General features: G+C 39.2%; 1 protein-coding gene across 1 annotated transcript in view; it reads right to left on the bottom strand.

Annotated features, from left to right (window-relative positions):
- The window catches only part of LOC124132698 (FRAS1-related extracellular matrix protein 2-like), a 219,246-nt gene that overhangs the window by 108,669 nt on the left and 83,650 nt on the right, over positions 1-26,927 (bottom strand). Inside the window, exon 2 of the mRNA XM_046496760.2 lies at positions 15,653-15,742. Coding sequence (XP_046352716.2) covers positions 15,653-15,742 — 90 coding nt within the window. The remainder of the gene's footprint in view (positions 1-15,652; positions 15,743-26,927) is intronic.

The following is a 26,927-nucleotide window of genomic DNA, read 5'->3' as shown; positions in this document are numbered from 1 at the left end:
TGGCCAGCGGTAAGTAATCCTCTCCAGAAACCAAGGCAATGAGCTTCAAGCCATTGCTCCTTAACTGTCGATGTTAATCTGTGTTTTGGCATATGTCTATATGCAGGTGTGACTGCTCCATAGTATCACTGAACACACTACAGCAATACTAAGATATTCATCATCATTTCCTAGGTATTCTGTTTCTTAATAGAAATTCACAAGATGAAATTTTTATGTTTATGGGGAAAATGATTTTTATGTTGAACATCAACTGATGACTTAATCTGCAAGCTATTACGATCAGGTCCATGTGTATGCAATTATGAACCATGTAGTTATGCAGCTTCTTATGTAACAGTTTGCTGGCGTGAGAAAGTTTCCAGTTGGTGCTTCAGACATCGTGGAGAATGTTAGACTTGCTTCATTGCTCACAGAAAACAACCAGAGCATTCCGTGAATAAATATGTATTTTCCTACACACCCTTGCATATTTGTACTGTAAACAATTAATGTTTTCTGCGATTACTCCGATGTACCAGTCTTCCAAAGTTTGCAAAAATTAAAAAGAATAAAAATATATTGGAAATCTGCTTTTCAGAAAAAACTCTTCAATTGTATTGTTGTTAAAGTTTAATCTAATATAAAATGTTAATTTAAAACTGACATAAAATCACTCCTGAAAAATATATATAAAAATTTCTTACTTTGTTCCCTAGCATAACAACCATTAAGTTCAAAAACAACAAATTTAATTAAGGATATAATAAAGAATTTAATATTCTGAGATTTTCTTTGGAAAATATGTCATATGATACGAATGATTTAATTTAAACATGCATGAGATAAAATAAGACTCAACGACAAATGATTCCATTTCTTATATTAATACACAGGGATTCCGGTTAGGATAGTTCCCCAGCTCTCCAAGCTTATTTGGAGAGATGACTGTTGAGGATTGGGTGGTCACGAAGTGGGACCTAATTGATACTAGTAAAATCCTAAATATTTTATATATTTTTATACTTATCCCGCACTAATCCTTGTGCATCATCATACTCCAGGGATCCATTCATACAACTGTCACCGCTATTTTGTCTTTTACAACCAAAGGAATCTGTATCCGCAGATAATTGAGGCCACTCCATGGTTGTTTAGCCAAAAGACTATTGAGGATTGGGTGGTCACAAATGAAGTATTAATCACGCTATCATCCACTGGACTGCCAGGCCCAGACCTGTTTATTAACAGACCACTGTAATATTGTAAGTTGAAATATTGCCGACTCGAAGTTACATAACTCACTTGTGCTGATACTGTAAACAACTACTTATAGAAACTAACATATTTAACACTTTTTATCTTAATATTTCTTCTCACTGTAACATCTGGCAGATAAACAATAGATTAGAAAACTGTGATTAGTGAAGTGAAGTTAAGTGAAGTAGGCTTTCAAGCATCTCTCTATATTAAGTCATTAAGGATGTGGTCACATATTCTTAAGGGGCTCGAACAAAGGTGAGGCTCGAAAATATGTTACGGGATATTCCTGTTCATATCTTATTTCATACCTTAAACATTTCCATACCTAACAGGATCGTCCCTCTACCTTGAGTTTCATACAAGGAAACGTACAACATTCCTTCTCCTCTAATTGTACGTAGTTCGAAAGGATATTTTGGTTTTACAACTGTCCAACCATTTCACTACAAACTGGTGATCTCAAAACAAGATTACCATGCCAAGACTCCGGAGTCTTATCTTCGAAGATGTTAGGGTAGAAGCATGTCATTACGACTCTATCGTACATTTCTACTCCCTTGGAGCTGGACCTTTGCCAAACGTTTAGAGATTTTCTGGTGTTGCCATGCTGATTGGATAACATCATGTGGGACTGTCGGAATGTTTGGATGTAACCAGGGAGTCTTCCAGTGCGATCAACATGATCTGTACCTCAGACTGACAGTGTGTGTACTAATTAATTCACAAACGATCAAAGGTGAAACATTATGTAAAACACTGTATGACATTTTTGCGTTTAATATGCCATACAGTAGGTACACATCATGACAATTTTTTGTAAAAGATTAATGATGTGTAAAAAGGGATTAATTATGCGTAAAATGATACGCAAGTACGGCCTTCATGATGTATTTATACTAAGCAATGCTGCTTCTCTGTTAAGTAAAATTCCTTGTCTTTTGATACAAGATTGTAGATTACAGAAGTAGATTATAAAGAACAAAAAAGTGATGAAAGTTAATTTAAGTTAAAGTCCACTTTCTTTTCATTAATCTCCTACAGTTTTAATCATCAACAAAGAAAAATGTCTAGACTTTGGAAATTTGAAATGCTCTTCTTACTGTAGAGGTTTGTACTGCAGGTTTGGAAAACCATTTCCATAATCATAAGATATATCTGCAAAAAGTAGGGTCCATTTTACGATTCCGACTATATCATGAGCATGTGTTCATGAATCACTATCAAATAGTGATGATCCCAAGTGTTTCCGAAAAGGTGAGCATATCCTGCCCCACCAGTAGCACCATCACAAACACATGTAAAGGCATGTCAATTGTTCACCTGTAAATACATGTGGAACAAGACAAAATTAGGAATTGCATCAGACATCATTTTGGTCACTGATGAGTCAAAGTTTCAAAAGTTTATTTCCCATATAAGTTTGTTTCTATATTTTCCATGTAAGTTTATATTCCACATAGGGTGATATGTAGAGACCTGATTCATTTGAACAAGACCATGATATTAAAGTGACTTTAATACAATGTTTTATATGTAGTGTTTAACTTTCAGTACTTGGTGACCTTTATTTCCGTTTGTGCAATGCAACAGCACAAATTTACCACAACAAAACATTTCTTTTCTGATTATTTTGAAATGCTCTTAATCTGTCTATGTTCCAACAATCAGAAAGACAATACAGCTATCACCCCATTTCAATGTCTTATAAACAATTCCGAGAACATGATACCATGTGTAATCTCAATGTTGCTGTTTCTTCAAAATGTGGAAACAAATTTGAGAATATTTCTTTTGTTTTTTTTTTCAAAAAATGTAATCAAACAATCTGCATTCACTAAATTCAAACTCTTAATTTCTTGTGAATTATAATGCTTTTTTTATTCTTAGATAATACAGTTACAGTGATAAATACTAAATTTGCTCAACAGGAATAGTTCAAAGTCACTTAGTCACCTCTTACAACCAGCATAGGTTTCTGGGGACCAATATTCTTACCTGGAAACCCCATGGTTTGCAAGAAATGAAAAAGCTATTGAAAGTTCCTGGAGATAACGCTGCAGCTTTCCATTCCAATAGAAAAGAGTGAAAGCATCAGTGAGTGAGTGAGTGAGTTGGTTTTAACACTGCTTTGAACAGTATTCCAGTTATATCATGGCAGCTTGATGTTGGAGGAAAGCCTGTGGGTCTCAGACGTTTACCACTTTGGTAAAACCCACGAGCATGGGTATGATGCTGACAAACCTAGAAACATAATTGGGACGTACCCACAAAAGAAAAGAAATCATCTTTTCACAACCTGATCTTTGTATCACACAGAAACTAGCTCTAATCCTGATAAATTCCCAAACAGGGAAACATAACTTTTCACAGCAAAACACATCGATACATCTATAGATTGGCTTATTATTGTAAGTATGTTATGGTCCAAATCCTGTTTTCCAAAGGACGTATTTTCTCTCAGATTACGACTCTCTCCATTTTATGATGACTATGAGCAAGAACTGAAGCAGTAAAACCCCAGACTTTTATTTTTGTAACTGAAATACATTCCGAGTATTTCTAATTGACCCAGTCGTCAGGAAACCTCAAACAGCATGCTCCTGTTACCAATGCCAGCTGATGCATGTAAGTAGGGTTCCTAAGCAACAAATTTAACATGCAATTGCTTTTTGCAAAACTTACTAGATTTCATTGCATGATACAAGAGCAATTCTAAATTAATAATGTTTGATGTCTTGAAATGATCTTTACATGCTAACTATAAAATCTTGTTTAATTAGAATTATGCACTTCCATAACGATAAAAAATGTTTCCAAAAAGTATTTTATAAAGATAACATGTGGGATAAAAACCCTAACGGTCTGAAGGACTTACAGAAAAGTTAAATGTAAATACTTATACATACAAACTGTTACATCTCACATACATTTATCATCCAAAACTGGCTCCCACAGGAGATATGGCTTGGATGAGATCAAGTGATATCTACACTGTAGATATCGCTGCAATGAAATGACATCACAATGCTTTGCAGACCATTGTGACATCACTGGTTACCATGACATCACAATCAAATGACATCACTAATGGCTCTGCTACTGAAGCTGTTAGCAGTACTTTTTACACTGAAGACACTGCTAATTACTGTCTACAAATTGAAAAAGTTGGAAGAATGATGTTGGATGATAAATAAAATCTCACACGAGTGTCTTTTGATATCAAATATTTCAACACTCATTGATAAAGGTGGCAAAAATCCTCGGCAAGCCTCAGTCTTTTTCCACTTTTATCAACTCGTGTTGATATATTTGATATCAAAAGACACTCGGGTGAGATTCTCTATATACTACTAAACTTAAAATTGGATCAATATTCTTATTATTCATTGGACCACAAAACTGATTAAAATAACTTAGAAGCAATTGGCCCAGAAACATAAACAGAAATTCCCTAACGAAATTTGAGCAGTATATGTACCACAATACCATTCCAATAAATCCTCCTTATTATGACATGCTGTAGAAGCAATCAGAACAAACAAATAACACACTTCAGTTCCCCAACAAACTCCTGGATCAAAACACACAAAAACCAGCCATAAAAAGGCTGTAATTTATGATGCCCAAATTCTGCAGTCGTGTTCTTGTTGGCAAGACAAAGACAGTTCTAACCTGTCTTTAACGGTGTGCATTCCCACCAGGGTGATGCCACCACATTTATGTATTCACACGACATGAAACACTAAGAAATAGATTATCCCCTCAACAAAAACAGTTACATCTCCAAGGTGCCATTGTTGCAGACACCCAAACCACATGGGGACATGGCAAGGCGCCAATGGTTTTCAGCTTGTTCATTTTCCAGCATTATGTGGTTGAGAATGAGGAATTCTTTCTACAGTTGTTTCATGTGAAGTAGGCCCAGAACATTGTACCATTCCTCTGTCATCGTGGTGGTATTCCCACGTACCATTCCTCTGTCATCTTGGAGGTATTCCCACGTACCATTCCACTGTAAGCATGGATGGGCTGCATGTACCATTACACTGAAAGCATGGGTTCTCACTCTAACAGGGAAGTAAAAGTGTAGTAACTAAGTCATGGTTTAGTGGTTGGTAGGTGGGATGAAGAACTGTGTATTTTGTCTTTAGCTGTTGTAAGCTGAGCGGTGTGCATCTTCCTGAGGCAAGGGAGTTAACTGACATTAAAGTCCAGTTTCCACCCTTGCTAAACAAGGCTGGAATTTTGTGGCACGATGACAGCATGGCTATTCTTATGAGTTGTGTCCCTTCTATGTCACAAATATTGACCAATCAGATTGGTACCCATGCTCTGAAGATCATGCAATTGACCAAAATTTGCATAGCAAGCGCCATGTTGTTTATGAACCGAATGGCAATTTCGTTACAGGATTTTGATTGGACTAGGCATGGAGTCATTAGTCCAGTTAAAATATAACTCCATCATTCCTGTCTAGTTCGGCAAGGGTGAAAACTGGACTTTTATAGTCAGTTAACTCCCTTGCCTTGGGAAGATGAGCAGTGTGTTCAGCAGCATGTGAAGGAATCTGGACCAGACAAAACAAAGACTGATAGCATGAGCAACACTCAGCCACTGTAACCCTCATATCCTAATTAGTCACCTCTTTGTACAAGCATGGGGCACTGAAGTCCAACGCTGCCTCACAATTCCCATGGGCAGAAGTAAAGTGAGTGAGCGAGTATGGTTTTATGCCGCTTTTAGCAATATTCCAGCAATATCATGGCGGGGACACCAGAAATGGGCTTCACACATTGTACCCATGACGGGAATCAAACCCGGGTCTTCGGCATGACGAGCAAATGCTTTATCCACTAGGCTACCGACCACTCCGGCAGAAGTAAAGGATTCCATTGTCTTCAATACAGTCAAGATACTTCTCCCATAGTGTTCTTGGGATGAAGACTGTGAAAGTGTATGTTTCAAACTGCTTTTAGCAAGTACAGTTACATTTCATCAGCATGTGAAAAAATCAAGTCTGGACAGGACGAACCAGTGGTCAGTTCTATGAGTAACAATACTTACTGCTTGTATCTGATCACATCTAGAATAGAACTAGTGTGACAAGCCCACACTTTAACCATTAGACTACCCAACTGGCCCTTTAATTCTTTGATCGAGGCATTGCTTGTTAAACATAGTGCAAATAAGGTATGACAGACATTAAAGATAATATTCCTCTTCAGCTGCCCATGAGGAAATTGCTCTGCAAGACCACACCAATTTCAAACAGTTTGACATTAAACTATGAGCCAGTGCTAGGCTAATATGATCAAAGGGTCCTTCTCAGAGTAGAGTGGTCTGAAACCATTTCCTGAATCTGAGTCTGACACCCACCACGAACATACCGCCTATGTTATTTCAACATGGAGTGTATTATCAGACATTTATGTCAGTTTATAGGGTAAATGATTGCGTATGAGTCTTTGATAAATACAGAAAAGGGCTCCCAACATTTATTTGTATTACTGAGTCATAATGGGCTGCTTATTTTCAAAGACATTGATATTGAAATAGGACGGCTAACAAACTATAATGTTAAACCAAAGGAAAGGGGAACAGCACAAGATATATAACCTGTAGCTCTCAAATGTTGCTCTTCTCGGCCACTTGGGTAGCTCAGTAGCTAGTGTGTTCACTTCAGGACAAATCCTGGTTTCACTCCCCCATCTCTTTCAATGACATTGCCTATTGAGTAAAGACTCTAAACGGTCATTGAAATTAAAGATCATAACTTTCATTAGGGCACCTTTTTTATCAATATTATATGTGCCTAATTCAGTTATTTTTTTCTAATGGATAAAATTTAATTTGTTGAAGGGCCATTAAATATTTCAATGTCAAGTCCACTCCTATGTGCAAGAGGGCAGTTCAATATTATTTGAAACAGAAAATTCGGGATTTGAAGCCCAGATCAGAAGATCCTGACACAAGTAAGGGATGCAACTCTGCTAAGTGTACTGAGGCTGCTGCTCATACCACTTATGCCATCAAGTCCCTTCCAAGTTATTAGAAAAGGTAGGTCTCATGTCTCGGTCAGCAGGTATCTTACAACTTTTTGTCTCGTTGTACCTCAAGATCCACCAGCTTTGAAAATATGTAAAGGATACCTGCATTTTCATTATAAATCAGCAACTCTATTTCTGTCATTAATTGAGATTATATCGTCCAAATCACTTAGGAAATACCACATACATCTTCCTCCTTGCAGGTGGGACTGTAAACAGGACTTGTTCCCCTTTTCCTGGGACCACTTGACACCAACTAGTCTATTTCAAGCACCATCAACATATCGCCAATGAAACTGACACCTGCAACACCTTGTTACACCTTGTAACACCAAACCAGCCTCATTTGCTTAATTCCTTATAATTCAGTGCACAAACTCACATTTTTATATAAAGACATAATCACAGCTCTTGCAAAGCAACACTTTTGGGCTATTATTACGTAAGGTTTTTACCTTGGATTGACTAAGAATAATCACAGCACCAAGCTGATTTCTGCTACATCAGCCTTTCGGAATTATGACATGAACCAAAATTTGGCAAAGTTGTTCCTAGGTGTTTGAAGAAAGCCCTGACTAGATTCCATCACTGGCCGATGTCTCCAGTACATATATGTGGTCTCCATATGCTCACACTCCTACTTAATCCTCTTCTATATATATATGTATACTTCAAAATAGCCTTAGGGGTTGGTGAAACTATTTAAAGTAGGCTACCGGCGTGTGTTATACATGAAAGGATATCCATTATTAAACTATCTATTTTGATGGAGAAGCTGTGCCACACGCCAGCTGTAAGGTGCATGAATCTTTTTTTCACATTTTTTTATTCGTTGACCCAAAACTTTATAAATGTGGAATTAAAAAAACAACATTCCCCCACCCCTCCCCTAAAAAATCTGTTAACTAATGTCAGTAATAAAAAAAAATCAAATTAAACCCTTGACTTGTCTTTCAAAGGATTTTTTCTTTTTCCTTTTTATCAAACCTATAAGGCTTTCAAGAAATCACTTGAGAATAAAATGCGGTTTCAAATTGTATTATTTTCCACCTAGGTTTGTTTCAGGTCCTAAGCCTCTTGGCAGACACAGGGCTTGTGTGATGAATCATACGAGTAAGTTTCTGGGCTTCCTGCAGCTATGATAAAACCCTGAGCGAGCGAGTGAGTGAGTGAGTGAGTGAGTGAGTGAGTGAGTGAGGAGTGAGTGAGTGAGTGAGTGAGTGAGTGAGTGAGTGAGTGTATTCCAGTTAGATACAGCATGTCAGCTTAATGTGGGAGAAAAATATGCTTAACAACAGTCAAAGGATCTATACCAAAACGTCACTATTACAGTATTATTATAAAGAAGTTGTAATCCATAAATGTTTTGGCAACTTTGTTATCCATCAACTTCTCAGAGATGCCTATGAAATAATTCCGTGGGAGGAAAGCCTGAAGTGATGCAGGTCTCAGATGTTTACCACTTTGGTAAAATCCACAAGCACAGGTATGGTGCGGACAAACCTAGAAACATAATCAGGGCGAACTGGGATTCGAACCCACAATCATAAATTCATGGCTTGCCCAAGGGACACAACTCTGCACAGCCAATTACAACCTTAGACAAATGGGCCCCCTTCTGCCTTGGAATCCACACTGGGTACATATTGTCATGATGCTAACACAAACTTTAAACAAGTAGATTGGTAAGAAGTGAACTTATCTATTCAGTAAACTTGCACCAGGCCATTGCCTCCACGTGGGAGTCTTCTGTTGCATAACATCAGTCTAAGTGATGAAGCTGGACAGAGTTGCAGTAATTACATAACCCTCCCCACTTCCTCTCACACCCCATCAAAACCTCTTTACCCTGCTTCTGATCACATGTTGAACGTCCCTATCATTACACAGACCTAACTTAATAATGTGTACTCAATGGCAGGGGAATCTTCAACAGAATTGCAAATGACAGTCAAAAAATAAATAGCATTACAAAGCATCCATGTTCGATTATTTACAGAGAAGGCAGAGCTTGGTTGATATTTAATGGCACCTGGTAATTTCAGTGCACAACTTCAGGTTGAACAAACATCAGCATCCATGCTCCTGCCCCTGCTGTACCAGATGCGGAAGAGCTCGGGATGTACAATGGTCTGATTCACCTCAGGTGATGATGTTATTCCGTGATGTAGAAACAACCTGTTGAGTAGCAGCAGGGGTCATCAAGGTGAGACTGTTATTTACTGTTATAATACTTATCTGATAACTTCACACGATCGGGTCATACGATAAGCTGGGCCAGGGCGTTATGCTTTGTTCAGGACGTTGAAATAACAGTGATATCATCGCAGAAATCAGTTGACTAACAGAGTGGTATGATTATAACGGCAGCATACTCGCTGGAGCTGTTTCAATCAGATATATTAACATTGAATTCTGTTACTTTGTTTGTTCCTGATATAAACTGATTGTGCTGATAGCTACAATGTATCTGTTCTGCGTTGCAAAATGTTGATGGCAGGGTAAGGGGTATCTATGAAAGGCTTCTTATAACAATTCATGAAAACATTGATGAGGTTGTTAGAGAGCATGAAAATATACTCATGGAACTTTGAATAAATCAAATTGTTTGATAGGCATTACTTAGAAGTTGATGGATGACAAGGTAGACACAATTTTATGGATAACAACTTCTTTAATACTGTAAAAAGGGACATTTCAGTATAGATCCTTATACCGTTGTCAAGCTTGACAGTATAAGGATCTATAACGAAACGTCCCTTTTTACAGTATTAAAGAAGTTGTTATCCATAAAATTGAGTCTACTTTGAATTAATCAGCTTAACAAGTGTGCAGTTGCCTGTACAGATGTGTAGCACTCTAAATGAATGAGTTGGGTTTAATGTCTCTTTAAACCACAGACTTAAAATGGAAGGGTTGTTTAACATCTTGGAATAATGCCATGACTTTATGCCTGGTGTTACATTATTCAACCATGCTGTGAAGTGTACAAGCCACACAGAATCAGAGTGTGAACATGAACAACTATATTTACTCTTTATTACATGAGTCTGAAACTGCCTAACAAGACACAAATTGCATCCTTCCAGCTCTCAAGAAAATCTATAAAATCCAGCGATCTGATCGGCAAGTCGCAGTCTGGTAGAAGCCCACAAAGGTCTGTCGGACGGCCTGTGTGGACACCATGAAATCATATTGTTTCATATGATGTCATCTCTTTGTCACGTCACAATTGACACTGACCACATTATAAGTTACCATTCTGAACAATTCTGGTGGTCCTACAGCAGGTCTGACTTTGTCACACAAATACAAACACAATGAGTGAGTGAGTGAGTGAGTGAGTGAGTGAGTGTGGTTTTACGCCACTTTTAGCAATATTCCAGCAATATCACGGCGGGTGACACCAGAAATGCGCATCACACATTGTACCCATATCGGGAATCGAACCCGGGTCTTCAGCGTGTCGAGCGAACGCTTTAACCACTGGGCTACCCGACCGCCCCCCCAAACACAATGATACATTTGTTTCATATGTGATTAGTGGATGTGTGAGCTTGAGTTGGATGTCTTCCACTTTGGTCCCCATTCTGCTTGAAAAATCCTGTACACCCTGCTGGTGACACATGTAACTGATTATAACAAGAAAACAAATATATCAGACTAACAAGACTGTAACTACGACAAATGCATGATGCCACATCAAAGGGATATTTATCCACACTATCATGTAAACATCAGTAAGAACACACACAGCAGCAGATCTGATGATGAAGATGGTGAAGATGACGGTGACGCTGATGATGCTGATGATGATGACAGAAGATACCAATCCTAATTTTTGTTAGCAATTTGTTTCTTAGCTGATATGACCCAAAATGGTCACACAAGGTGTACCTACCTTCCACTAACAAATCTACATATGAACAGAAACATTCAGCGGTAACTGGACGCGTCCACACTGCCACGTTCAAGAAATACTAATCTGTGACCAACAAGCACACCTGATGAAGTTCAGTGAGTCAATGTAACTAATAGGGATGATGATGATGATGATGATGATGGTGATGATGATGATGAAGGTGATGATGATGGTGATGATGATGATGATGATGATGATGGTGGTGGTGGTGGTGATGATGATGATGATGATGATGATGATGATGATGATGATGATGACGACGACGATATTTGGGATTCGAAACCAGTCAGTAAATCCTATCACAGTATGGCAGGGAACACTGCATAGAAATTCATAGAGCCTCATAGAAAAGATTGCAACCCATTAGGATAATGACATGATGATGAAGACGATGAAGATGCTGCTGCTGATGATTATGACAGCTTAAAACCCCTGAAGTCTATTATTTTCTGCATCTGACGTTGTACTTAGCATCTGACATTCCTGGTACAACAACACCATTCCTCACCTAACAAAACACTACCATGTACCAAACTAGAAGAAATTCCAATGTCGGACCAAAGACGTATCACAGCCCAATGAGTTTTGTCTCATCAGTACCAAGTACCCCATCGACCAATCACTGAATCGGATGTCTTTGATAACGCTGACAACGTTACGGATGCTGAAGATCATTGGAACTGTAGTCTGGGATGTCTTTGATGCCGCTGCTGATGTCGCAGATAGTCGAGAGTCTCCATCAGATCAGTCACAGTATCAGCCTAAGTGCAACACCACATACCCAGCCACATATGTTATGCAGGAACACATTACTGGTAGACATAGCTGTAGGAGGTAGGTGTTACCAGGGCTGTCATTGTTCTGACAGATCAGTCAGAGAGGGTGAACTCATTGACCTATTAGTTCAGCACATGTGAGTTTACCTTCTTCAAAGACTATGCTGAATTAACCAACATATTTTGAGGAACTATGTGGGAAGGAATGAAATACATTCAGTACTAATTTAATGAGTGCAAAAAATTACTTTCGGCTATTGGAAATCTAGCTTCTCAGCATCTTAAAGCTCCATTTGATGATTCCGCCTTTTGATCAGTGGCATCACAGCTATGGGCCAGTCTTCAAGTACAAGGTAGTTCTGTATGAGCCTGTGAAGACCAGGTAGAATTGGTCTTTATCAACCCATGCTTGCCGTAAGAGGTGACAAATGGGATTGGGTGGTCATACTCGCTGACTTGGTTGATGCATGTTATCGTATCAAATTGGGTAAATCAATGCTCATGATGAGTGAGTTAGTGAGTATGGTTTTACGCTGCTTTTAGCAATATTCCAGCAATATCATGGCTGGGGACACCAGAAATAGGCTTCACACATTGTACCCATGTCGGGAATCAAACCCGGGTCTTCAGCGTGACGAGCGAACGCTTTAACCACTAGGCTACCCGACTGCCCCCAATGCTCATGATGACAATCATTTAATTGTCTGGTCAAGAATCGACTATTTACATACCACTGTTATATAGTTAGAATATTGCTGAGTGCAGAGTTATCAACAAAACTTTACAAGCAACTATTTGCAAGAAACATCAAAATGTTGAAAGTACATATTCCTACAATAACCATATATGGAAAAAAACCATGTACTTCTTCCTGTTAGATTTAAGTTGAGTGATTAAAAGTTCCAAAAGTAACTTCTTGACACATAATCATCCAACTGAAATAAAAAATCAAACCATCTCACACAAAACAAAAAAAAAATTTAAAAAAAATCAAAGTGGGTGAATGACCCATTGACTCACTTCTCCCTGACAAGCAAGGTCCTGTCTCTTCACCATGACCATGACATGGGCTGTACAGGGTCACGACATTCTAGTCCTGTCAGGGGACAACTAATTGATATGTCGGTGTCCACTTTTGTCCAACATACCAGCCATCTACATGCTTTGGTCATTTGTCCTGGAATTTGCTTTTTGTTCCAAGTAGTGTTTTCCACACTGCTATTTGTATAACATTTGTGGAAGTAATGCTATCCATACAACAGCCTTTGTTGTCTGATGTCCATGCTGTCATCTGAACATGGGTGATTTAGGGGCAGCATCATGACCCCTCTCACAATAGCACTGACCTATGGTCTGCATTAGTAAGACGAGGGTGTTGTTGGTCATCCAACATTAATAATGTATGAATATAATCGCAAGCTTTAACATTCTCATCTACCCCACTGTACTATTATACAGTTAACTACGGTTATAACGAACTCAAAGGGACCATGTTTTGTTCGTTATAACCGCCGTTAGTTATAAGCATATATACAGCAAATGGCAGGGGAAAAAAACAAACGTTTGTCATATCCGTCGGTTCGTAAAAAGCGTTTTCGTTATGAACATAGTATACTTATAAAAAAAGACAAAAACATATCTGTGATCTGTAAGAGAAACTCAACAGCCACACAATATACACCAATTCTTCATGAAGCCGAAGTCATGGCACCATTAGGCAGCTGAAAATTGTACTCATGAAGTTTTGTGATCCTCGTTCCAACTATTCCTGAAGCAAGATGATAGCATAGACTCAGCATCTCTTGAGGGTGTCAAGATGTGCAAGCTTGCTTCACAATAACAAATGGCAGTTACCCAACAAAGAAAGAAGTACTATGTTAGTGGCAGTACAATCTTACAAACACACCGTGCCAACTGGAGGTTGATGTCTTATTGGCCACAATTGCCAATTGTGCTGAATGCTTTGTTTCCCTGAATCAGTGACAGATGCTGAGTTAATTGAAGTAATTTTAGACATTCTTGAAGATGTAGCCATGTCCAGTGAGACCCATGAGTCTTGACTATGACTGATGAAGGGACAGGATGAACTTGTGCGTTCTGGTGCTGGTATTGGGCGCTCTCATACACCATCTTCAGTGTAATGGACACATCGTGGGATATCAATGTCAGATCCTAGACAATATTGGACCTGTATCCTGATCTTTCATGTGTATGTTAAAACACTTGCGTGACACTTCATGATGAGCAATGTAGATTGAGAAGGACGTTCCACATAACACACAGTCTGCACATGTATACATGAATTTTTCATTGGAAACCTGAGAGTATAGAAACACATGAACCATAGACAAAGGACAGAAAGTAGAACCACTTCTTTAGAAAATGCCTGTACAGCACATGTCAAAAAGACATCCTTTTCTATAAGGCTGAAATATGAAGATATTTGTTTCTTGGTCAACAACTTTGTTATGGTAATGAACCACATGGATGTAAGATTATATTTGTTTAAGTGCAATGCTGTCAATGCTATCTTCTCAACTTTTTTGTGGATTTTGTTTTTTTATGCAATCAGATCTTGAGATTTGGTTGGTTGGTTTGTTTGTTGTTTAACGCCGCACTCAGCAATATTCCAGCTAAATGACGGCGGTCTGTAAATAATCGAGTCTGGACCAGACAATCCAGTGATTAATACCATGAGCATCGATCCACGCAATTGGGATCGATGACATGCATCAACCAAGTCAGCGAGCCTGACCACCCGATCCTGTTAGTCGCCTTTTACGACAAGCATAGTCGCCTTTAATGGCAAGCATGGGTTGCTGAAGACCTATTCTACCCCGGATCTTCACGGGTACAGATCTTGAGAACAAGGCTGTACAGTGTTAAGTCTACATAAGCTGCATATAAGGTGTGTAAGCATAATGTGTACTGCCTTGAATCAAATGTTTCATATTTTTGTCTTTGTTAAGTGTCAAGTGAGGACACACTTGCAGTTCCAAATAAAACTGTTTGACAGGTGCAGCTGGTAGAATTCTTCGGCAGATGAAAACCACACCGAACTGGGACATTGCGTGACAAAGTGTCTTCTACCCATTGATCTGATATATAGTACTATCTAACAGAGGTGTATATTTCAATATATCCCAACACTGGCTGTTTAGTGGTATTATGGATATGTATCGTTAAAAGAGTTATCTCCTGTGGGAATCGCTGTGTACTTCCTTACTTCCTGTTGTCATTCTGTGTATGTCGATGTTCCATTTGGTTTGACAAATAAAACTACACTTATACGAAGTCAAATCATGTCCTGGCTGCAGTTGGTTGTTCTAACGACTGGCGCAAGCTTTGAAAAGGTGCATTGTTCATGTACCCTGAAGCTAGATACCGTATTCGACGTAATAAGCACCCAGGGCACTCTCAAAATTAGAAAAAGGGGGCTCTTATTAGAATATTATGTTGGTGAAAATACGAGTGCGTATTATACACAAATAAATAAGTCTTGTGTACATTGATCAATCGGAAGGGGCGCTAATTGGGATTGTTCACTAGCCAATATATTAGCAAATATTGCTGTGGGCGCTTATTACATCGAATACGATATGTGTCAAGTGATGACTGTCATCATGCCAATCGTCGTGTCTGAATTAAAACAAATTGCAACTTACCCCTGTCTTCAATCTTAAAGAAGAAACTGTCTGCGGTAGCATTCACCCCTGGGATCAAAACATATTCAATCTGGTGCCGAGCGACGTCTCCTGCAAAAACAAGAACAACACACATCATTGCTTGCAAGGAAAGGAATCCTGTTTGTCCATAACTAAATATGATTTAATTGTATGAAAGATACAGTACTATTTTCAATGTAGTAAATGTTGTTTTATGCAGCATAATCTTCCAGCAGCATGTCACCTGTAGCACAGCAGCCTGTAAATAATCAAGTCTGGTTCATGGTCAATGGTTGAAGGCATGGGCAACAAAACACACTGCAGTAAACTATGAGTGAGTGAGTGAGTGAGTTGGGTTTAACGCCGCTTTTAACAGTATTCCAGTTATATCGCGGCGTGTCAGCTTAATGTGGGAGGAAAGCCCCAAGTGATGCAGGTCTCAGACGTTTACCACTTCGGTGAAACCCACGAGCACAGGTATAGTGCTGACAAACCTAGAAACATAATCGGGGCGAACCGGGATTCGAACCCACAATCATAGGTTTCTGGCGTGCCCAAGGGACGCAACTCTGCACAGCGAATCACGGCGCCTTAGACGACTGGGCCACCCGTGCCCCAAACTCATCAATAAAGACAACATGAAGTGCCTGTGAAGACAAAATGTATACGGGACATATTACTACCCTATCATGAGTTTTCAGAACCGGTATGATGCATGATACGTCTTCTTCGGTATTGATACAAGATGATATACTAGCTAAATAAAATAGTTACTACTCATTTAATGATCCCCCAGGATTTTTGTCAGTCAGATATAGGAAAATGTGTTGCAATTAGCGATTCAAGTTTACTTCTAAGAATAGCTGCTACGAGCATGTGTCTACAGGTGTAAAACAATCAAGGTGCAAATACAGGCTAAGGAACAGAAAACAATAAACAGGGATTTTTTCACACCTGCTCAGAGACCAATTATCGCCCAAATGCCAGTTAACATTCCCTAATTGGAAATACAAATTTCCCAACTCATATTTTCAACTAATATTATTTTTTGTAGAAAGATGACAGGTATTTCACTGACAACAGGACCAGTAATGGTATATGCTTAGTTACTTTTTACTTAGTTTTACATCATTACATTGAATGCAGTGTAAAACACTCTTGAGTTTCAGATAATAAAAATTCATAAATAAATCCCAATTAAAAAAATAATAATGATACTTCCCCAACTTGCCTGCCACTGGCACTTAAGTTAAAATCACAGATAAATCCTTGATGTAAAATTTTTAAGAAAACTGTATCAATGAAACCTAAATCTCTAAATATCTGAAATTAATCCTCAAAGCAACTTTCAAAGTTCATCTCACGGCTCCATTCAATACATAATTGGCAACACCATATTGCTTTAACTCATCAATAAGTGAGTGAGTGAGTTGGGTTTTAGGCCGCTTTTAACAGTATTCCAGTGTCAGCTTAATGTGGGAGGAAAGCCCCAAGTGATGCAGGTCTCAGACATTTACCACTTCGGTGATACCCACGAGCACGGGTATGGTGCTGACAAACCTAGAAACATAACTGGGGCGAACCGGGATTCTGGCGTGCCCAAGGGACGCAACTCTGCACAGCGAATCACGGCGCCTTAGACGACTGGGCCACCTGTGCCCCAAACTCATCAATAAAGACAACATGAAGTGCCTGTGAAGACAAAATGTATACGGGACATATTACTACCCTATCATGTGTAACAATTTACTTGATTTGTTATCACTACATAAAATCTGTATGTATTTGTTTTAAAATACCATGGATAGAAAAGGTGTCCAAATTTGAACATAACGACTTCATGGCCATGCAACACATCTTTACACACATTCCACTGTATACTCCATAGTATTTTGGGCTCTCTATGTGCACTGGAGAGGTGCACCAAAACATAAAGCATTTCACGTGTCTCACAAAAAAGTCTTTAAATTCTCTTTAGGGAAACACTTTTCAGCATACTGAAGATAGATTGTGCTGTAGACATAAAATACTTTCCTCACAACTAGTCTTAAGCTGTTTCGGTCATTATGACCCAGGAAACACATTTCCACCTGGGTAAGATGGAATATCAACATTTACATGGCGTCATGCGGATCCTAGAGTGATAATAATGATTACTTTCATCTTCCGGTTTGCCGTTATCACCTGTGCATGTATATACCCACGCTTCGATAAACATGCAGATAGTCCACAATGCCTACAACAGAGCAAACATATTCCTCCAAATCATATAGGACGATATGGAGATATTGCCCACATACAGTTCAACAAGACAGGTGCTATGAGATGTTTTCCATCATCAACTGATAACGCAGGAGAAGATGCAAATGACTTACAGGTCATTATCAACCGATATAAATGAACAAGTAATGCTTAATGTCTCGTGGACTGGAATTTCGATAACTGAAATCTGACAAAGTTTGTTTAGAATGCTGGAAAAACATTCCTGCGCGGCTTTGTGGGAGGTTTCTAAAACATGTGTGATCTAATTAGATTCTTGTTGATAAAGGATGTACAAATAACCTTTTCATCTCTTAATGAATAGTGACTGTTTAAATCAAGTGAAAATGATTTACATCATAACATGACATAACAATAAATATTACCAGGGATAAGATCAAACGATTTTACGCAAGATTATATGAAAAAATAAACACAACCGTGTATAAAGCAGAGAAGATGAAAATAACTGAAAATTATAAACAATATTGCAATTTAGGCTTCAGAACCTAGTCACTTTAAATTACCAAGAATAATTGAATGCCTATGACGAAAACAAAACAAATATATTTTACTCCCAAGATGACAATGTTAGAATAGGTTTTCGGCAACCCATGCTTGTGATAAGAGACAACTAGCGGAATCGGGTGATAGGTTTGCTGACTTGATTGATGCATGTCATTGTATTCAAACTGCATAGATCGATGCTCATGATGTCAATCACTGAATTGCCTGATCCAGACTTGATTATTTACAGACTGACGTCATATAGCTGAAATATTGCTAAGTGCGGCAAACCAAAAAAAAATATAAAAAAATAACATATATCTTTTAAAGATGTTTTATGTCAGATGCTGCAATGATGGCTAAGCAGTGTAGAAAGTGGTACTGCATCACTATTGATATAAGCAGTTGTGGGAGAAGCAGTATAGCTGTATTGTGGATATAAGTAGTTGTGGGGGAAGCTGTAATGTATCAATGGTGATATAAGTTTTTGTGGGGGAAGCAGTACTGCTACAATGTAGATGTAAGTAGTGGTGGGTGAAATAGTACCACAGCAATGTAAGTAAAGTGGTGTGGGAAACAGTACCGACAGGTGATACATCATACCCACAGTGCAACATTGTGTGTGCTGGCTCAGACACCTGGATGACCAGCCATGATGGATGACTTGTGTGTAACACTCATTAACCCTTCATGTCACAACGTAGTGGGGAATTAATTAACCCTTGCTGCTTGTGTCATTTAAGTATTGCAAGAATTAGGGAAGAGATTATTTCTCTTGAGAGTTTGATCCAAAAGATATGCAAGAATATAAGTGAGAATTTTATAAGGAAGAGAATTTATGGATGTCAACTTCTTTATTATGAGGAACACAACATTTCGGAGTATATGCTTACTCCTTCATCAGGTAGACATCCATAAATTCTCTTCCTTATGTGTATCACTTCTAAATGCCTTTCAAAAGACCTGAGGGGCGGTCGGGTAGCCTAGTGGTTAAAGCGTTCACTCGTCACGCCGAAGACCCGTGTTCGATTCCCGACAATGTGTGAAGCCCATTTCCGGTGTCCCCCGCCGTGATATTGCTGGAACATTGCTAAAAGCGGCGTAAAACCATATTCACTCACTCAAAAGACCTGAGAATTTTATAGTTCTTCAATTGCAAACTATATCAACTAACAGTAAGAAAAGGACAGGAATGAATTATTAACAGGAAAAGGGATTGTTTAGTTGTTTAGTTACCTTCTTGGCCATCAATCATTAAATATTTAAAACATTATACTTGGATGGATGGTGGGATAGTTGATGGATGAACATGGGTTGAGCGTCTGGATAGATAGATAGATGGACGAGTTGCTGTTGCATGTGTTAATGGGTAGGCAGAGGGATGAATGGGAGGATTTATTTGGGGATTAAATGGGGGGATATTTCAATGTCTTGTCTGAGAGATTCCTTCACTGGTACTTTAATCATCAAGACATAAACAAATAGTGAGTGAGTGAGTGAGTTGGGTTTAACGCCGCTTTTAACAGTATTCCAGTTATATCGCGGCATGTCAGCTTAATGTGGGAGGAAAGCCCCAAGTGATGCAGGTGTCAGACGTTTACCACTTCGGTGAAACCCACGAGCACGGGTATGGTGCTGACAAACCTAGAAACATAATCGGGGCGAACCGGGATTCGAACCCACAATCATTGGTTTCTGGCGTGCCCAAGGGACGCAACTCTGCACAGCGAATCGCGGCGCCTTAGACGACTGGGCCACCCGTGCCCCCCATAAACAAATAAATAGGAGTCATTAACTGTATATACATTCCACAACAGTGGCTAATGACAGCCTGCACAGACAAACACCAATTAACGATCACCATTAATTATTACCACACAATGTGCTATTAGTATTAACACTGATTGGAAATCTAGAATAACTACTATATATAGGTTACATATACATCAATAGACTACATAAAACATCTACATGTTAACTACATCCTAGGAAGGACCAATTAATTTGTTGTTTAATGAACAAGCCTACCACAAATTTGGCAAAAGTCAAAATAAAAAATAATAAAAAAGGATTTCATTCACATTTTCTTTTATTTGTATTTCAATTTGTTTGTTTATTGTATTTATTTCATTTTGGAAATGAACCTCAAATAAATGAAAACCTTTTTTTTAATTTGTCTCCTGCAAATTGGATGTTGGCCATGAAAGTTTGTAAAACATAAAATTAAGATGGTTTGCCTGTAGGGCTTTATTTATACTAGTAAAATATATAAGCTTAAGTGATGACAAATCCAGGTTATTACGTCAATTACAATGATCTAGCCAAATATCAAAACCAACTTGACACTACATAATGTGTATCACTTAGAATGACAAGTATCATTAACAAGAATACTGACATGGCAGCCAGCCTGATAAACAAACTTACATTGGAACCGACAAAACAATTTCTTTTCAGACGCAGTATCTGACTTCGAGTAAGTTTTGTCTAACGATGACACAGCACTTACTGAGAATGCAAGGCAAGCTATTTCGGATGTACCAACCCACCATAACATAGTAGATGTTTTACAGTGTATGGCAGGGCTGATGCCAGACTCCGTTTCCATTTGCTGTGTTTAGAATCACAGTCACTACTGGGATGCTGGTAAAAACACTGCGAGGAGTCTATGTTTACATCACTTCAAATATGCCACAATATCTGATGATTTGTGAGTTCCTAACAGGGTTGAATAGCCCCTTTGAAAGCATTTGTATATACAATTGATGTATCCACCATGTTGTTTGTATTACACTGATTGGTTCTTGGTCTCCATTGTGATTGTAAACAATACATGAACAATTTTACGGTGGTTGTAAATGAAAAATGAATCAGGAAGAAGAGGATGATGAAGTTGTTGCGGATGAGGAAGAGGATACTGACGGTGATGAGGGGGGTACTGGTGGTGATGGTGATGGTGATGATGATGGTGAGGGGGAGAAGGAGGAGAATACCTTTGATGATGAGGAGAATACCTCTGATGATGATGAGGAGAATACCTTTGATGAGGAGGAGAATACCTTTGATGATGAGGGAGAAGGAGGAGAATACCTTTGATGATGAGGGAGAAGGAGGAGAATACCTTTGATGATGAGGGAGGAGAATACCTTTGATGATGATGAGGAAAATACCTTTGATGATGAGGGAAAAGGAGGAGAATACCTTTGATGATGAGGGAGAAGGAGGAGAATACCTTTGATGATGAGGGAGGAGGAGAATACCTTTGATGATGATGAGAACACCTTTGATGATGAGGGAGGAGGAGAATACCTTTGATGATGAGGGAGAAGGAGGAGAATACCTTTGATGATGAGGGAGGAGGAGAATACCTTTAATGATGAGGAGAAGGAGGATAATACCTTTGATGATGAGGGAGAAGGAGGAGAATACCTTTGATGATGAAGGAGAAGGAGGAGAATACCTTTGATGATGAGGAGGAGAATACCTTTGATGATGAAGGAGAAGGAGGAGAATACCTTTCATGATGAGGGAGAAGGAGGAGACTACCTTTGATGATGTGGGAGGAGGAGAATACCTTTGATGATGAGGGGGAGAAGGAGAATCCCTTTGATGATGAGGGAGAGAATATTGATGGTGATGATGATAATGACTGATGAGGAGGGAGGGAGGGAGATGGAGACAATGAACTAATCTTTTAATAATTTCAATCAACAAATCTGGGACAATTACTCTCCCAAAATTTTCAATATACAGCAAGAAATATCAGTCATACCGCATTATTTCATCAATTGATAAAATTGAATATGAGTAATTACATCAATTCCTCTCCCCTCATATTCCCGTCTCCATACTACAGAAACACATGCACATTGTACACCACTTAACCTTCAAGCTCAATATTTCAAATCCTCCAAACTTCAAGATATCTGACAAATGTGAAGAGTTAAGCACTTAAAGAGCACCTGCTTGGCCAATTATTGTTTGACAAGGGTCTTGAATGAGGTGCTACCTAATCCGGTATTTTGACTGATCAAGTGAACATGCTTCAGAACTAATTACAAAGGTCATGTGCCCATCAGTCACCAGAGGGTGGTCAGTTTTCACAGAGTAAGCTCCCTTGCTTGAGGCACACGCCACTGATCGGAGATAATATTTTCTTTCATGCGTTGGGGGCACATGTTGAGCATGTGGAGAGACTGTCAGTCCTGGACAGCTGTACAATGGGTTGGTGGGGGTGAGTGGGTCCAGAAACACAGGTCTCCCATACAGTTTTATGTTATTTATAGGGAAGGCATTGTAACACTCCCCTGGTTAGGTATTATCATGTGACTCAAGAATTGGCACAATTACATCAAAGAGAAACAAATAAATTATTCACCAAAATCCTTTTGTTGTTTTATTGATATGCCTACCTCTATTTTGTAGAAGTAACAAACTTTTGTAAACCAAAATGCTGTGTTTGAATGATACAGTAAAATACATTCAGATATTATTCCCCCCAGTGTTTACATTTTAACACTTACTCCAAAACAATTTTCACAATTGGAAGTTTTGAAATAATACTTTTCTGAATTCTTATCTAATCAATAGAAGTAATATAATAATAGCAAATACTTTAACCATCAATGGTTTATGTTGTTGGACTTATAAGTGGGTGAACTAAAAATCATGTTGAATAAATTTTTTAGAATATATTATATTATTATTTTAATGTATTTCATCATGTAAACTGCTGGGCAAAAGAACGTATACAGCTAAAGTCTGTCATACAGACCCTGATACAAATATATCCAATACAGCCCATGCAAGTCTATAATGTTTGGCAAGTCTAGATTACTGCAGTATCTGAAAATGAAGAAAGTATCTGGGCTCCTTTTTATTATATTTATATTAAGATAACTTAACAACTGTTGTTTTTTGTCTGTAAGATATGTTCATTCAGAGACTAGATGTTAGTCTAGTATACATCCAAAATAGTGATTAAAATGATAATGGATCACTGAAAATCAGTGATGACACCATGTGTTCATGTATAGGAAAGCATTTCCCGCTCGACTGGTAGAACCCGTCACTCATACAATTGTCATTACTCCATCCAGGCAATCCTTCACGGAAGGTAAAGAACAAACCACTATGGTAAAGCCTATGGTCTATCTTGTCTCCCCCCTCAGGCCTTCACAGCTGGAACACCCAGATAACAGCTGGGAGATGTCGATCTCCACGGTCAGCCAATTGGTTCAACACCTGATACAGATTAGGAGAGAAAAGAAAACTCCTGTGTTTGTCATTTCGGGATGACTGAAAGATTGATATTTGACATTGTTTGCAAATATGCAGCATGTTTGATTAATATGCCTGGTATTTATTTATGAATGATAGTGAGTAATATGACACTCTTTGTCTGGATTCTTTTATGATCCCTGTCCTTTCAGATGCAGTTTATCTGTGTCTACATGCTCCGGCAGAAATAATAAACAAATATGTTGTGTAAAATTGTATTCCATATCCATTGTAGACTTGCAGGCAGGAGATGAACCTCTTCAAGAAGAGCTGTGAGTGAGTGAATGGGTGGGTGGTTGAGTGAGTGAGTATGGTTTTATGCCACTTTTAGCAATATTCCAGCAATCTCATGGTGGGGGACACGAGAAATGGGCTTCACACATTGTACCTATGTCGGTCATCGAACCTGGGTCTTCGACATGACCAGCAAACACTTTAACCACTTGGCTACCCAATTGCCACAGAAGAGCTTATAAATATGTGGTTGCTTTCTGTCTCTGGTTATTATTACAGGTGAGGTGAGGTGAGGTGAGGTGAGGTGAGGTGAGGTGAGGTGAGGTGAGGTGAGGTGAGGTGAGGCGAGGTGAGGTGAAGCGAGGCAAGTTGAAATAGGTTTAAACTTTGTGTTTAAGATTATTGCACTTAAATAGCAACGTGTATGCTGACTAGTCCTTGTTTTACCTCCTTAATGCAGAGCGTCAGGCAGGGTAACAACAAATACCATCTTTTAACATCTTTTGGTATGACACAGCCAGACATCGAACCATCGACCTTCTACTCTGTACAGTAGCCACTAGATCACGAAAACAGGCCTCAAATTACATACATCATGAAGAGTCTGATACAATATTAAGCAAAAAATGCACTAAGTACATTTTTAAATCCATACATCTGCAAATTACTTTTGTGGAAAATTCCTGTTCCAGATTATGAAGATTAACTATACAGACTGGTATTTCTTTTGAAAATGAGTTTATTCCCCAAAAATATTTCTTAATGGGTACAAATTTTACAGGAACACCTGGAAAAATGTCTATAAACACAATTAGCATTTCACTCAAATTTTATGTTTACAACCAAGCTGGCAGGGAGGATTCCAGAAGCTCCTTCAGCAGAAAAGCTCAATTGATTTTCAGTCTGATATAAGCTGCTCACTCCATTGAGGCTGACCAGATACCCCGTTTGTTTTCTCAGATTAGGAGTCAATCAGCATGTGCCCTTGCTTGTGTTGATTTCTCTGTGTTGCCAGACAGAAGGGCACGTGTCATCCCCACGGGTCAGGAAGCCCCTGGGGTGAGGGGATGACACTGTTGGGAAGGGCAGGAAGGGGAGTAATGAAGGTGGTGATAGCATCAGTCCCTGGGGTGGGAGGGAGAGGCAGAGAAACTAGACTTGCTCAAGTCTGGAAGTCAATAATTATTAGTTTAAATCATAATTTTTAGATTATATAAATTATAAGACATGTTATTCCCATAAAAGACTGACGTCCACTTATCTAGACTTGCCTATTATAAGGATAGAGTTACTAGACATCCATGGATTTATCATACAGTACAGCCTTGGAGCAAGGCTACAGTGGAACAGGCAGGGCAAGAATGGTGGATAAGTGTTAACAGTTAGAAAATGATGTTTGATTTTGTTGTTGTAGTTAAACAAAACAGTTAGCAATATTGCAGGAGTGGTGGGGAACAGAAATGGGGTGGGGCATGACTGTTGGCATAATTGGCAGTGTGAGGGTGTCAGAAGATTAGGAAGTGGCGTGGTGTGGCGTGGCGTGGCGTGGCGTGGCGTGGCGTGGCGTGGCGTGGTGTATGAGGGTGTCAGAAAATTAGGAAGTGGTGAGAGCAGTGGCGTGGCGTGGCGTGGCGTGGCGTGGCGTGGCGTGGTGTATGAGGGTGGGTTGGGGGCAGGGCAGGGCAGGGCAGGGCAGGGCATGGAGGGGATGGGCAGGGCAGGGCATGGTGGGGATGGGCAGGGCAGGGCATAGCAGGGCATGGTGGGGATGGGCAGGGCATAGCTGGGCATGGTGGGGATGGGCAGGGCAGGGCATGGTGGGGATGGGCAGGTCAGGTGGCTGCTATGCTTGCATGAAAAGTAGACAGATATTGATGATAAAATGCCATGGATTAACTTCCAAGTCACTCACACAAACAAGAAATGTATAAAGGGAAGGCCAACTGATGACAAAAATACGGGTTGTGTAGGACAACGCTTGAACATGTTTCTTGGAAAACAAATTCAACCACATGAAGCGTGTATCACTGGAAGCTGGACTGGAATATAATCAAGCCTACATAATTCCAGGGAGTGGCATGAAGACATCGCCAGACCTTGTGCAGTGTGAATCTGGTCGACCTGATGGTGGAGCTCAGCGGGAAGGGATGGAGGTGAATAACAGTACTGGAGTGAGTGAGTATTGTTTTACGCCGCTTTTAGCAATATTCCAGCAATATCACGGCGGAACAGTACTGGAACCCCAGCCAGGAAGCTTAACTCGGACTAATGATGCAGGATTAATTCTTCACACCTTTCTTACTAATCTTTCTTACTTACTAATCAATTTACAACCAACCCAGACTACCATCTTGTCTCTGAAATGAACATATTTTAAAAAAACAAACCAGTTGTTAAATTATAGTTATAAAATATAATAGGAAGGAGCCAAGAGACTTTCTTTTTTTAGATACTGAAGTAATCTAGACTGTATTGGATATATATGTTTCAGGGTCTGCATGACAGACTAAACCAATCCCTAAAGGTGGCAAGGTGAAATCTGGTTTAACATCATGTTCAAGTTCATTGCACTTATAAAGTGAGTGAGTGAGTGAGTGAGTGAGTGAGTGAGATTGCTTTAACTACGAGGCTACCTTCAGTACAGACAATATCTCAGTTTGTCAATGTCACCAAATACAAAGTACAGCGGACCCTAGATGCCCCTTCCGACCTTAATACGAATTCTCCCAATTACCCCCTAGTAAACAAACAATACTTCCCAAATGGAAGATAATCTCAACAAATTCAGTGTTTACAGAGTATTTCTTCCTAATTGCACAAATTACCCAACACATGTCCTAGCCTAATGAACAAGATTCCAATGTTTGTACTGAATGACCTCCAGATTACATAAATCACTCTTCAACCGCCCCCAGCAGGGGGATCATTAACGAGTCTGACCAACTGGAATCAGCAAGACTCACCACTATACTTTGATGTTTACACTGACCACCCT

This window comes from Haliotis rufescens, unplaced genomic scaffold (genome assembly GCF_023055435.1).
Source record: "Haliotis rufescens isolate VD_foot unplaced genomic scaffold, xgHalRufe1.0.p SCAF_7, whole genome shotgun sequence".
In the NCBI taxonomy this organism is placed as follows: Eukaryota; Metazoa; Mollusca; class Gastropoda; order Lepetellida; family Haliotidae; genus Haliotis; species Haliotis rufescens.
This window is presented reverse-complemented; position numbering and strand designations above follow the sequence as displayed.